Source organism: Globicephala melas, chromosome 1 (genome assembly GCF_963455315.2).
Source record: "Globicephala melas chromosome 1, mGloMel1.2, whole genome shotgun sequence".
NCBI classification, from domain to species: domain Eukaryota; kingdom Metazoa; phylum Chordata; class Mammalia; order Artiodactyla; family Delphinidae; genus Globicephala; species Globicephala melas.
Window position 1 is genome coordinate 14,769,185 of NC_083314.1, and position 15,267 is coordinate 14,784,451.

At 37.9% G+C, this 15,267-nt stretch overlaps 1 protein-coding gene across 24 annotated transcripts in view; it reads right to left on the reverse strand.

Annotated features, from left to right (window-relative positions):
* Positions 1-2,087: 2,087 nt before the first annotated feature.
* ESRRG (estrogen related receptor gamma) overlaps positions 2,088-15,267 on the reverse strand; it is a 640,838-nt gene continuing 627,658 nt past the window's right edge. For all 24 annotated transcript variants that reach the window (XM_060296399.1, XM_060296971.1, XM_060297084.1 and 21 more), the window contains one exon: positions 2,088-5,991. In XM_060296399.1, coding sequence (XP_060152382.1) covers positions 5,747-5,991 — 245 coding nt within the window. In that variant the 3' untranslated portion in view covers positions 2,088-5,746. The remainder of the gene's footprint in view (positions 5,992-15,267) is intronic.

Consider the following 15,267-nt stretch of genomic DNA (forward strand, 5'->3'; position numbering starts at 1 on the left):
TGCAAAATATAGGTAACAGGAATCATTCCAAGAAATCAATTTTGTTCTAATTGTGTTGCTCTTTTGTTTTTTTCAGTAGGGAAAAAACAGGCATTTTGAACCATACCTAACTTAATTTTAAAGCACATGAAAGGGCCAAATGAGTATGACTCAAAAAAAAAAAAAAAGATTGTGTGATATTCTGTGCAGGTGTTTAACAGGTATCTCCATTTTCACCTGGGGCATAACCAGAAGATGTGGCTTGGGAATCAATGAAGAAAACGTGTGTTCTCCATGCGTGCTGGGGCAGGATGGAGGTGGGAGGGTTGAGGGGGAGTAGCTGGGGTGGGGGAAGTGGAGGTGAAAACCTTCCAAATGCATTTCATTGGCTTTGTGAGTTAAAAAGTAAAAAGGTTAAGTCCTTTTGTCTTGATATTAAAGAAAAAGATAGTCTAAAATTCTCACAAAAATTCAGAGCCAATATCTGAAAAGGTTCTTTTTAAAAATTTTTTAGAACATTCCTGGCTTATTGGAGAAAAGTATAAAACTTTAAAGCAATGGTTTCCTCATTTTGTCTTCACATTAGAATCACCTGGAGATTTTTTTAAACTATTCCAAAGCCCAGGCCAATTAAACCCCAATCTTCAATATGAGCGCCAGGGATTTTTAACATTCTTCACGTGATTCCAATATTCTGCCAAGTTCGAGAACCACCACTTAAAAAATAAAAAATCACTTATACACAACAGGTAAAAATAAAAGTGACCCTTTAACATAAATACATAACTCATTTGTCAAGTCTACTAGTTGTTTATATACCAAGAAATGCAACAAATGTCAAAATCCTACTTTGTTATTTTCTTTTACACCTGAGGCGACCGTGATACATACATCAGTACCAGCAAAAGTTGCTCTGTAATCATTCTAAATGATAAAAACCAGAATTCTGACATAGACGTTCTCAAAAGCGTGTGTGTCTCTGTGTGTGTGTGTGTGTGTGTGTGTGTAGAACACATACTTTTAAATGAGGACCTACTGCAAGATTACAGGCATGATTTTCCTTCTTAGGTTTGTCTCTTGCATGGTCTCAGTTTTACCCAAATATTTTGAAACTATCCATAATAAAACATGTCAGATTCTACATTGGGCTACTGCCACTCAAAGGACACTCGAATAGGAAAGACAAGTCTTGAGTTCTGTGGCCAACTAGTGCATCTTAGTGATTTAGGTAATCTCACACCCCTGAATCGGATGCAGTGCCGGGGGGGGGAGGGGGGGCTGTTGTGTCACCAGCTTGCTTCTCTAGAGAACCAGCCACCTCGGAAAGGTGAGAAACACGGTGGGCAAACACAATGACAGGACACTGTCCAGATAGGCAGAGAAGCCAAGAAAGCACATATTAGCACCTCGGTGACGGCTCCAGGAGGGGCCCGTGGGAGAATAGCTGACCCTGAGCGGCAAGGGCCCTCGTCTCTCCCGGCAAAAAAGCCAAGGGGAAGCCACTTGCTGTCAGCAGTGCTGTTTAACCCTCCTGAGTTCCAAGACAGCGCCCCGTCCTCAGGCTCACCGATCTAGAAGCTCTGCCGCTGCCCTGTTCAGGAAATCCTGCCGGCCACTCCGCTCAGCGCTGCTCCGAGGACTCTGGAGCTCAGCTGGCTGCCACGCTCAGAGCCAGCGCCTGATTTAATTGTGGATGGAGGGAAATAATAGGTATCTCTAGCAGATTTTAATAGGATCTTAAAATAGGGGGAAAGTTTTCTGTTATGACATTGACATAGAGGCGACAATTTGGAGTAATGCAGAATGATGTGGAGATGCTTTAAGATTAAATAAGAGCTATATAAAGGCTTGTCAGAATGAATTCTAATGTGCCTGAGACACTTTGCATACTCTTAAATATGCAAAATGTCTCTTGGCACCCTAGAATTCATTCTGACAAGCCTTTATATAGCTCTTCTTTAACCTCCCACTTTATTTTTAGGGAACAGGTTCTCAGATACTCTTTGAATGCAAGCAACAAAGGGCAGTGTTTACTGATTTGGTTCTGTGGTGGGGGAGGGAGCGTGAAAAAAGAAAACACCGTACAAAGGAGCAATCAAAAGTGGAAGCATGTTTAATATTGCTCTACCGTCATCCTGAAAGGCATAATAATTTGAGTTACACATCTGAACTGATTGGAGTTACAGAATCATATCTCCCTTTTGCATTTAACAATATATACAATATAAAATAAATACATTTACACAAATGGACATTTGCTGGAGCACACAGTATGGTACACATCACAAAAATATACAATTGATTGCTTTACAGATGTGAAGCCCATCTACAGCTATAGACAAGGTTTTATTATTATTATTCTTTTTACTACTGTCTATAATGCAACTCCTGGATTATTATAAGCAGTTAAAATTTTTTTTTGTCCTTTTACGATCTTTGCACATAAGACTGCCATAAAATGTTTTCCTAGGCAGGTAAACAGAGACGCTTAAATAATTAAAATACAATCACCAACACTCATTTTCTCTTCTATAAGAAAAATAGCAGTTTTAAATTTTTTATACCTTTTATGTTATCATTTAAATGCAAAATAGTGGAATAAATACAACAATCTGATCTGATTGAAACACAAGTGTAACTACAGGTAGTCACACAATCATATTGCTTTAAATAAGAACAAACCTAAAAGAAGCAAAATTACAATTAAAATCATACGGCTAAAACATACACCTTGATAACTTTCCAATACTTCACATTAAGTAAATGGTCTTGCTTGAAACTTGAAAAAAACTTACCTCAAGCGAGGTTTAAGATGAAGCATTTACCCTAAAGCCCGTGTAGTTCTTTTAGATCTAAATTTTAGTTGTGTTTCCTATTTGTGAGATACTTGTTCTCTTGCAATGCTGAGAGTCAATTAAACTGAAAACTAAAAATTGTTCTTCGTTCTTTTTACATCTCCCCATCTTGCGTTTTCAGTTGGTTGGCCTTTACTCCTTAAGCCCAAGTACTTTAATGTGATACAGTGAAAACAATGTATATATTGTATATATTTTATTTATATATATAGTGTGGTTGAATAGTAGTAACTTAAACCCTGCACAAACTGTCTGGAAAATAATCTTTTTTAAACACTTACATATATAAATAATCTTAGAGAATCAGCACCTTTTTTTTTCCCCAGGAGTTGTATTTTCCGTTGTTATTTTTCAAGGGATGTGCCAATTTCTGAACTCCTATCACAGCTATAAATTTCAAGTTATTGACCATCTGAATGAATTGCTAATGATGATTTATCTAGAATCACACTACAGTCACTTCTCTACTGAGAAACCACAATCTACAATTATAGTCCCATATAGCTAATGATAGATACACAGTATTCCTAGCACTAGGCTGATGAAACATCAACCCAAGGTATTTTGTTTAAAGCACACAAAGTAGCAATAGTTTTGGAAACGTGTCCGCACCAAAATGTTTCGCAACAACACAGAGCGAGTTTATAACAACATCTGAGAGATGATTGAGTGAAAGCCATATATACAGCATTTAAAAATTAGACTTATCTATATTCTTGAAATATTCAAAGTTTTATTTCTAAGCTATACATTGGTATTCTATAATAAACCATTAGAGAAATTATTCCTTGTTTTGAAAATATCATTATGATTTTGATGTGTATCTGTTCATAATGAATACTTGTTTGGAGTTTCAATCTCTTAATTATTATTAGGAAGAACCTTATTAATGGTAAGGAATAGAATATACTACTGTAGTCTCCTGAGGAATTGTACATCCAATATTGTCTCTAATTCTACCCTGTGTCTAAAAGCACACACCACAAGAATCCAAACACCACACGAACAACAAGACAACAGTCTTTGAATGCAACATAAAATTCAGGAAAGCACAGCAAACATGAAACATTGAAAAGCTGAACTACATTTCTTTTGTTTGTTAGGATTACAATTTTAATTACATCTGTGTACATAGAATAAGACTGTTCACATAATACAGGGAGCAGCTACTAACACTGGTCCATTGGTATAGCATTTAATGGAGGTTACTGTTTATTGGTTATTCAGCGATTGTAGATTTGGGGGGTATCTAATTGATTTCTTCATTAGATTACACCTCTTAACAGTCTGGGACCTGACTGATTTTCTTGCTGTGACAATACTGGTTGAAAAGCACATAGATTGGCTTAGCTCTTGGTTAAAAACTGCAGATTAATTTAAACAAACATTCCTAAATGAATCAACCCATAGAGATTAGGTTTTAGAATTTGGTCAGGCGTCTGCTTTGATGATTTTTTCTTTTTTTCAAATTCTGGCATTTGCCTTATTGCCTCTTAGGTGAATACTGGCTCACAGCTCCTTCTGAGAAAAGGTCTGTAACTTGGCAAACAGGCAGCATCTCATTCCTAACCACCGTGGCAGCTAGAAATCCTACGGCAACTGGACCTCCCAGGTAGAGAGGGGCGCTCCTGATCATTCTACGGATCTGTGTTCCACGTGTGGTGCTTACATACGTGACCACTCGGAGTCACTGCAGGTGTAATCTAATCCTCTGTGTCAGTGAACATTTAGGTAAACTGGAGCTCATGTTAAGAAATTGATGTTTGGGACCAGACTGGCACACAACATAAATTGCATCCGTGATAATATGCACCTTCCCTTCAACTATTGCTTGAGTAAGTTAAATTCCCATATTAATAAATGGCTGAAAAGTGGTAAAGCTGGTACAAAAAAATCTCCATTTGTAAGAAGAAATGAAACATTTTTTAAAAATCTTCCTTCAGGATTCATTTGTCCTTCATTATTGTTCATAATTGTTCAAAGCCAGCACAAAATTGCAGTATTCTTATTTCTCTTTAGTATTGCATGAATGAATAAAGCTTAAACTATTCCCTGAAAAAGTTACATAGTCGCTAAACTAACAAATACCTGGAAGACTTGAAAAAACAATTAAGGAATCAAATGGCTGTAACTGATCTAGATGGAAAAGCAATGATAAGAGGCAGCCGATGCAACGTTGCTTAAGTCGTCTAATTAGAGGCTGCTCCAGTGGAATCTAATACTGCACTCAGTCAATTTGTGTATGTTGCACTGTACTCTTAGGTGCCATGGTTCTCTCTCTTTGATTCCTTAGTCATTGGGGATGTTATGGTTCACAAGAAGTTCACTGGTATCCATATTATGGATCTCCATCCTTTGGCAGGGCTGGCTTCCATCACTCTCCAATTAGAGACTTCTTTTAAAAGTTCAGCAGCAGAAGGAAAGGAAGGAAGGAAAGAAGGAAGGAAGGAAGGAAGAAGGGAGGGAGGGAAAGGAAAAGAAAGGAAAGGCAGCAACATTTTCTTATAACCAGAGCTATTAAAATTTAAAAGAAAGGGGAAGAATGAGAAAAGAGGGAGGAAAGTAGAAGAAAGGAAGGAGGGTGGGAGGGAAGGAAGGAAGGAAGGAAAGGAGAGAGTGGGGAACCAGCGATGAAGGAAGCAAGAAACGAAAGAGAAAGAGAATAGGGCGGGAGAAAAAAAAAATAAAGAGCAAAAGAAACGGAGAAGAGATGAGATTAAGGTAGAAAAAAACTCATCAGGAGGATACAGAGGAATCTGAAAGCTGCTTCATAGTCTTGCTGCTAAATGATCAGTGCAGTCTTACTTGATTTTTGATGTTGTTAACTAAACTCTAAGTTTTTTTGACATCACTCTTGGGTTTATTTTTCCCTTTTTCGGCGTGCAGGATAGGATGCCCGGGGAAGCTTTTAGTCAGACCTTGGCCTCCAGCATTTCCAAAAAAAGTTTGTGCATGGGGACTTTGCCTTCCAGTTTGATGTTGTAGAAATGCTGCACGGCCTTGGTAGAGGTCTGCCTCAGGAGCGGCAGCGTCATCAGCATCTTGCCGGCCCTGCGAGGGTCTTCCATGTGCTGGCCGGCCTCATAATCCTGCAAGGCCTCGTGTAAGACATCCTGAAGCTTCTGAACGGCTTCGACGTCTTCTATGTGCATGGAGTCTGTACAAGGCCAGAAAGATAAACAACATTAACAATAATAAAAAATACGTTGATTCGAGTTATGAAACTTAAACCTTATTACTGAACTTCTCTACACTGTGATTTGTTCAGAGACTCTCACATTGCCAAAATCTCCATTTTATTTTTCTAAATTTCACTGCAGTAGATAATTTACAATACTGGCTTAGAACATGGGAATTACTACAAAAAGCCTTTATTTCAAACATGTGGGTTTCTTTCCTCCTGAGACTGAGCAAGTGAACACTTTAACAGATAACAGTCTTGGCTGTTTTATTCATTACCTCATTCGTGTATTTATTCATTCATTCAATTATAAAAGGCCATCTATCAAAAAATTATTCTATGTAACGTTGTATAAAATTCAGACCTTGTGCTCAAAAAGCCCGTATGTCCCAAAAGGGGAAAAAAAAAGTTGATAACCAAAATTTTAAGAACTCCATGTAAACACACCGAATCTAACACTATGCTCAGTGGTAGACTGTACAGATATCACAATACATTGCTCATCTTTTTAGAATTTTTAGTGTACTCTTAACAGTTCATTAAAACATCCTGACATAGCCTGCTTCTCTGCAGACTTTAGATTAATGAATTCTGAAATACTTTTCACATTTGTGAAGGTGAACTTTGCCCTTAAGTGACTAATTTAAAAATCTAATTCAGTCAAGCAAGGAAAGGGTTAACAGGGTTGCCACAATTATTCTTGCGAGAAATGTGAGATGTGGGGAAAAAATAAAAGTTACAGTTCTAGCTCTAAAACAGACACTTAATTATATACAAGTTTGAATCATTTAGCACGTTTTATTGATTCTGATGACAGTTTATCTGTTAATTACACATAACGGCGTCTTTGGGGGATTCTTCATGTTTAATAATTCTAGTTCTCTGAGAATGCAGAGCTCTGAGATATATGTACCTAGCCTAATCTTTCATATCATTCAAATATCAGATCACATGCCCCAAAAGAGAGAGGAAATGTAATTTAAAATCAAGTAGCTAAACATACGATTAAAAAAATTACGGCAAGGTACTTAAAAGATCAACGGCTATAACCAATAAAGGTTTTTAAAACTTCTTCGTATTTTCTTTACTGCTTTTTTTTTTTTTAACATGGTCATTTTAAAATCGTTTCATCATATCATTGGCGAATTGACCACCATTTACATGAGGTGGTTAATAACACATTTCTTTAAAAGAGTTTTGAATATTCTGGAATATAGTTGCTTATAAGGGTTTACTGCTCAAGACTCGATTCCTGCCTGGTGGGGCCAAAAGAAGGAATTCTTCTGGGTGGGAAACGTTGACAGTGGTGTCCTGGAGTGGAACTCCAGACATTCTCCAACACGAACCCTGGCCTTTCCGATGGACTGCTTCTACCTAGGCTTTCCTGCAATCTGGTTCCTTTCAGCAGAGCAAATCCATCCACTTCCTGTGTGTCTTCTCTTAGAAACAAGCACACGGAATTTCCAAAGTTGTCTAAGGGGGCGGTAATGAAAGTGACAAAAAAACAGTCACGGAGGTGACAACAACATGCTCTGATATTTGTTATTTCTATGTTTGCACTTAAATACTCTCAGGGGAAAATGGTGGACATGGACACACAGTAACGGTGAGTGCTTAGATACACAGAAGATTGACCTTTGTACATAAGGGAACCGGGATGAAGTAGACTCACCCAACCTATCTGGGGACTAAACGTTAACACTCTAAGTGGAAACAGTGGGGAAGAAATGGATGAGGAAAAAAGGAACTGTAGTCTTTACAGATAAAATTAAATCAAAATAGCGGTTTTCCAAACAGATTGATTTTTTAAAAAGCAGAATAAATATACTGATTTTAAAAAGCAGAATAGGGACTTCCATGGCCATCCAGTGGTTAAGACTCTGTGCTTCCACTGCAGGAGGTACAGGTTTGATCCCTGGTCAGGGAACTAAGACCCCGCATGCTGCGCAGTGTGGCCAAAAAATTTTAAAAAAAAAGAAAGAAAGAAAAAAAAATTTTTTAAAGCAGAATAAATATAATAAATATACCATTTCTTAAGTACCTGTTTTGGGTGACGCCTCTGATAAGCACTTTATGAACATTGCCACCTGCAAGGCAGGTGGCTGCTAGGAAGTGTCAGAGTAGGCTTAAACTCTGGTGTCTTTGAATCGAAGTGTGCTGCCAGGATTTATAACACCGGACATGGCATTTCCTTTTTTTTTTTTTTAAAGAACTGAAATCGTTCTCTTAAGCTCATCTCATTCAACTTTGCGTCTTCAGCAAGAATCTTTCCTACAACATTTCTAATAAAGACATTGCCAGTTACATGGAGAGCATTCTACTTCACAAGGAACAGAACTACTTGTTAGAAGTGTCCTCTTCATATTTTCCCAAATCTGCCTCTAACTTCCATCCTTTGGTCCTGGTTCTAACTACTGAAACAATACAGGATAACTTTCTTTCTCCGACATGGCAGGTCTTGAAATGCTTGAAGTACGGTCACCTCAGCCCCAACTCCAAGTCTTTCCTTCCCCACTGCTCTTGCCTGGCGGGAGATATATTATAGGATGTCACAGGAAATGAGGCGAGAACAAATAGCAGAGAGATATGCTCACAAACAGCAATTAAGACTTCAGACTATTCTTTAAAGGCGGTGATTTAGCTTGAGAGATTTAAAAATGATTTAATCAAATTACTATGATAATTTAACTTCCCATTTATAGAAAAGATTCTAACTCATTTTAGCTTTACCCATTCTCGGAGCTGCTAATACTTTAAATGCAAACTCACTAAATCTGAACTATTTAATTAGACCATGATTCAGCTGGCAGACTGCTGAAGAAAATATTAATCTCCATTAAGGATCCCAGTTCAAGTTCTGGCTCTGTGGCTTTAATCTCTGTTTTGTTCTTCGGGCTAAATTTATACATTTATGCAAAGCTCAGTAGAACTGGCATTACTTTATATAATTATTTAACTCTAGTTGTTGGTACTGGGTTTTGGGGTTTTTTTTAACTTTATGTTTTAAAGGAAATTTTCCCATTATTTGTGCTAATGGGAACCAGCTAAACTTAATAATGGAAATCACAGGTTTATGAACTAACCAGACAGTACAAAGCTGAACATTAAAAACACCGAGTGAATTGTTAAGAAAAAAAAAAAAAAACCTAGGATTTCTGGGTCCAAGCCCAGACCTATTAAATCAGAAAATTGGACTGGATGCAGGACATCTGTATTTTTTTAAATCTAGGTGATCCTATGGTCAAGCCAGGGTTGAGAATCACTAAACTAGACAATAAGACAAACAAATGCTATTCTAAAATGATCAAGATTCCAAAAGATTACCAAAGTTCCAATGATACGTATAGCGTCACCCATATATTAAGTTTCAACATCTAATAATAAAATAGAACCCTTTTGTTCAATTCCAATATTTTCCTCCATGAAGTACGACCCTAAAGGGACATGTCTAGCTCAGATCACTTACTCTGGGAAGACAGCTAAATATCCTTATACCAATAGCCACAAAATTCAGTGACACTTAGAGCCATTGCAAAAGAAGATTTTGTTTGTACTTCTTACCTGGAATAAGGCACTGCCCTTCTCTATGGTAAAATTATCCATTACTGTGGCAATAAAGCTACTCCAGAATGCCCACGCTCTGTTTAGGAACTGTCTTCAGGACTTGTAGCTCATTCTTGGCACTATTTTCTCAATGATGCCAAATCTTATTTTGAGGACGGAATTGAATATTAGACATAAATAAAGCATATACAGAGTCAAATCTGGTACATATTATAAACCAACACTCAGAGTAACCTTTTCTGTGGGACACAGATGTTGATTTTCTTTAGTGTTAGTAAGCTGCCTACATGAAGAGGGGCAGTAACGATACAGACGACGTGACTCTAATCACCAAAGGACTGAAACATAATATGATGAAAAAGACAGAGAAGTGAGCAAAAGTCTATTTTCTAAAAGATAATTTGCATCTCCACATTTTTATATACAATTATAAGGAGTCTAAAACAGTGATCTTCTCAGTTACAATCAGATGAGATACCGAAGAACCCTGGTTGATTGTCAAGGCACAATGGCTTTTGATTAACATAGATAGTCAAACTTAACGTTTTCAAAAAGGTGCCAATCATAAAGTTTTGATTAAAAATCAGTAAACTGTATTCCAGGAGGATGGCAGTGGTGACAGCAAAAACTTTTAATCTCTCCAAATCTGCACATAAAAGAACAGAGCTGGCTTCCCTGGTGGCGCAGTGGTTGAGAGTCCGCCTGCCGATGCAGGGGACACGAGTTCGTGCCCTGGTCCGGGAAGATCCCACATGCCGCGGAGCGGCTGGTCCTGTGAGCCATGGCCGCTGGGCCTGAGCGTCCGGAGCCTGTGCTCCGCAATGGGAGAGGCCACAGCAGTGAGAGGCCCGCGTACCGCAAAAAAAAAAAAAAAAAAAGAGCAACTACATGGCAAAATTAAAAATCCATAGAAAACACTTACCAAAAAACTAAGTAACAAGATATCCCCAAAAGACACACACACACACACAATCAGGATTATAGTGTGTGTGTCTGCGTTCCTAGCTCTGTTCCACTGAAGGGGTTCAGGAAGCACGGCCACCCAGGTATGCAGTATTCGGTACCAGTAGCACCCAAGTTGTAATCAGATTCCAGGCCCCAATCAGGAAATATTTAGGATGAATATGAACACCTTGTCAGAATAAATAGGAAGGGGAGTATGTACAACTATTAAGTCATTCAAAAAGATTCCAGACGCTGACTTGAAGAGGTTCCCGCTGACTCAAATGGGACAATTTAAACTTTAAAAAGAATTACAATTGACTGAAATCTATTGATTATGTTTAAATACATGTGTTTATAATGACATTAAAAAAAGATAGGGTGCTGATTCCTTATCTTGAAAACTGGTGAATAAACAGAAATAATCAAGCATTTATCCCACATTTCCCATTCAGTCTGTATCACTGGTAACCAAATAAGAGAGGAGAGAAAGCATCTCTGTGTATAAGTATCCCAACTACTGAATGAAAAAAGAAAGGTTAAAATTACAAATCACCACGGATTTAAGGAATGAGTACCAATGGCTGCTAACATCACAAAAAGTGAGACAACCAGACATTACATGTCTCCCAAAGAACGGCACCCCACCTGTAGGTCTAGAAACTGAATCTGATTAAGCCCTTTGGATCCAGTTGCTGGTTTGCAGAAGACGCAAAGGGCAGAGAAACATGATGAGCTGCCCCTGGAGGATATAAACTGCAAAGTCCAGACTCTGGGGAACTGTGCAGGGCAAATGCCCTGGCTTTTGCAATAGATAAACTATAAGAACACAAAATCTTAAAGAGGAACTTTTAGAGTAAAGGAGACTTTAAAAGTCCATAAGGAGAAAACAATGTTTTTTAAAGGGCAAGATGAAACTATCGTGTCTGGGGATACACACTTAGTAACAAAACCACTATAAAACATACAGAAGTGACGACTATAAAAGTCAGGACAGGATAGGGGTTACTTTTGTGAGAAGGGAAGGGAGAGCGACTGGGACAGATGCAAAGTTATATTTCTTGACCTTGCTTATATATTCATTGTGGTAGGCAGCAAAACGGTCCCAAAGATATCTGGGTAGTCCAACCCTGCAACCTAAATGTTACCTCGTGTGGCAAAACGGACTTTGCAGCTGTGATTTAGGATCTTGATATGGGAACAGTATCCTAGATTATCCAGGTGGGCCTTCAGTGAAATCAAAAGTGTCCTTATAAGAGGGAGGAAAAGGAAAAAGAAGGCAGTGTCGCCAGTGAAGCAAAATGGTACAGGCCTGGCTCTGAAGATGCAGGAAGGTGCCATGCGCCAAGGGATGCAAGGAACACCACAGTAGAAGCTGGAAAAGGCCAGGTATCAGATTCTCCCCTAGAGCCTCCAGAGGGAGAGTGGCCCTGTCCACACCTTGTCAATAACCTGGTGAAACTGATCATGGACCACTGACCTCCTGAACTGTAGGAGAATAAATAAGCGTGGTTTAGAGCCACCAAGTTGTGGTGATCTGTTAGAGGAACTAATACACTTATTAAGGCACACATTTCGTTTTGTATGTGTGTGCGTTTTAATCTGTGTTTTTATTAAAATGGGGAGAGAGCTAGAGAGAGAGGTAGTGAGAAACTTGATGAAAAGGTCCCTGCTAGAAAGTAGTGAGTTGAGCAGAATTCCTATCAAGACTACAGAAACACTTGTCAGAAACACCAAGGAAGCCGTTCATATATCAAGCAGGGTGTTGGATCATAAAACCTTTTAGGCCTTTTCTAACCCAGTGAAGTTATAATTCTAATATTGGAAATAGACATAATAATTCTGATTTTGTGCCTAACCATGGTGAGAAAAACAGGACTTCTGATTTTACAGCTTTCCATTGAGACACACTTTTTTTTTTTTTTTTTTTGGAGGACTGTTTTCCTCCTTTCTTGCTGGGGCTATCAAGTCTGCTTTCTCTTACATTTATATCAATCACACAAATCACTCTCCTACTGTATTTATATAAAATGGTGAATCACAGAAAACCCTCGTGGCCCATAGTTTCTTTCCTCCAGGCTTCCCTCTCGAATCCCAAATTATTGTTGTTTGTTCTGCTGACGTCACATAATTTCCCTGCTAGGTCTTTTCTATTACGCTGCAAGTACTCAAGGCCTTCCCTCTCCCTTCAGTATCTTACACTTTTCTAGAACTTTCTAACTCCTGTTACTAGAAGTGATAAAGACAATGACACCCAAGAAGTGAATCTTGATACCAGCTTGGGTGGTAAATATTTCAACCTTTCACAACATCCTAAAAGCTCTGCACTATGCCAATGACCTTTTATAACAGATTGCTCATTATCTTAAGACCTATACATGAAATGGTGCTATATTATGTCAACTCCTAGAAGTAAAGCAACTATAGAGGATTTTATGTGCTTATAATGCAGGATGGAAGCACAGAGATACTTGTAGCAAATATTTCCCATGTTATATAAAGGCACAGTGATCACTGAGCATGCTAAGAAATGTTCAGGAACCAGCCTTATTTTCTACATAAAGTTTTGAAATATGACGGTGTGCATGAAATGCAAGGATTGCATTAAATTAAAAAACAATCCACTTCCCAGATATATCATCTAAAATAAAATTAAAATAATTCAAGCAGTGATGACTGATTTGAGCAAGAACCAAAGAGAAGCAGACTAGGAGATGGAAAGGCATAATTCTGATTTCTTATTTATCTTATAGAATAAGATACTGGTTTGGGTAAAAGTTAAAAATAAATTTCTACCTGCCACAAAGGACCTAACCATTTCTTAAAAACTGTTATAATATGGTAAACATTTTGTTTTCGTTTCTTTTTGTCACTTTCCTGAGTGGTTTTATATCACTATAGCTCCACGAAGACAGCAAGATAAAGGAACTGGGGACAAAATTCTAAACTAAACTTAAAATACTAATTTAGGGTGGCAGATGTGAAATTGCACTGGCTAACATCTTATTCATTGACCCTTTTAAAGACATGGTATACACGTTATTTGTGAAATAGAAATATTAATAGCTTATTGATAGCAAGGGACTGAGGGTCCAACCCTCTGTCTCAAAGCAGCCACACATCTTTATCAGCTCACTTCCATTACCTGTAAAATGATACTGGATATGTCTACCCAAACAGTCACGCTGTGGAAATCAAAAGAGATTCCCCAGCAGAGGCTAAAAACTAAAACAGAAATGTCTACAGAAAGATTCTAAAAAAGGATAATCTCTTGACTAATAGCTAGAACTATCTCCTGAGTATCAAATCAGCAAACTCCAAATTTCAGTAAAATTGTTTGAGGGCCCAGTAGATACTAAAGAACTGAAGAGGTGTTTTTACTTTTATACTAGTTGTTTAGATCCGTGAAGATGTTAGTATTTCTATATTACCAATTTAGCACAAACACACACACCACACACAAAATATACGACCAAGCCACACGCAAAATATAAGACCAAACTCAACACCCTCTCTTAAAAGTAACTGAGATTAAAATTTTAGGCCAGTTAGGAGATGTTAGATGCTATTCAATTCATCTGCCTCATTTTACAGAGGAGAAAAGAGTTACGTGGATAAACCATGCATTCTCAAAGGAGGTGACATTTGGAATTGGAGAGTAGAAAAAACCCTCTCTTTTTAGGTAAAATTCACATATACGCAGTACATAAACAGATGCATTGTACATCTGTGATATTAATACTTCATTGGGGACCTATTAGGAAAAACGTATCGAAAAAGCCTACCCTAAGAGGAGAGAGAATGAAATAAGATTGAGGAACACTAGTCCAAACTTGTATGAGGGTCCAAATATGCTGATTAAATATGGCCCCCATTCCACTCCCCGACAGAAATCATAGACTTTTTAATCCCTTGAAATTACACCACATTCTGCACATATGCCATTTGTCCTTGAGAACAAAATACTGTCATGAGATGAGCATAATGACTGATGATTTGAAATTGATGACCAAAATATTATTTGCAGCTTTATATCAATAGATGCTATTACTCCAGAGGTACTATGCAGAAGTAAAAAGAAAACTCAACTTAAATATGTAGATTCTATCTATTCTCACATGGGCTGGGCTCACAGGGCTCTAGGTTGGGGGTGGGTCTGGGGTGGCAGCAGTCGGGTTGTGAGGGGCAGCTATGGAGTTGAAGGTCTTGTGACTTAAGCCAAAGAGAATGATCGGACTAAAAGCAATTCTTAATCTTAAACTGCTTTTCATCTTCCACTATGTAAAGGTGAGTATATTACCTTGGGGCCAGTGATAATAGTTTCAAACAAATTTTAGACATAAGAATCAATAGAACCAATTGAGAGAACAGAACCACGTGCTATAATCTTACCCAAAATGCTGGCAGTAATATTTCACTATATTTTCCCATAAAGACATAAAATTAATTCTAGAATCATAGAATTCCCCACATGGAAAGAATTCTAGAGATTAGTCTAAACCTCTTGGTGTACGTGTGGGAAAGCCGGGGCCTTACAATGACAATGTTAAAATTGTGACCTAGATTTTCCTCTTTAAATTCAGTCCCACAGAGATGTATCGGGGATGCAGTATTTCTCAAAAGGCTGTTGGCACTCCAAAATAGAGAATGTGTAGTTTAAGTGAGTCAGTTAGTTTCTTACCTTCAAAAATCAGTGGAACAATTATTTAGGGTTTTCAAAGATCTGAATGTGATAATTACAGTATT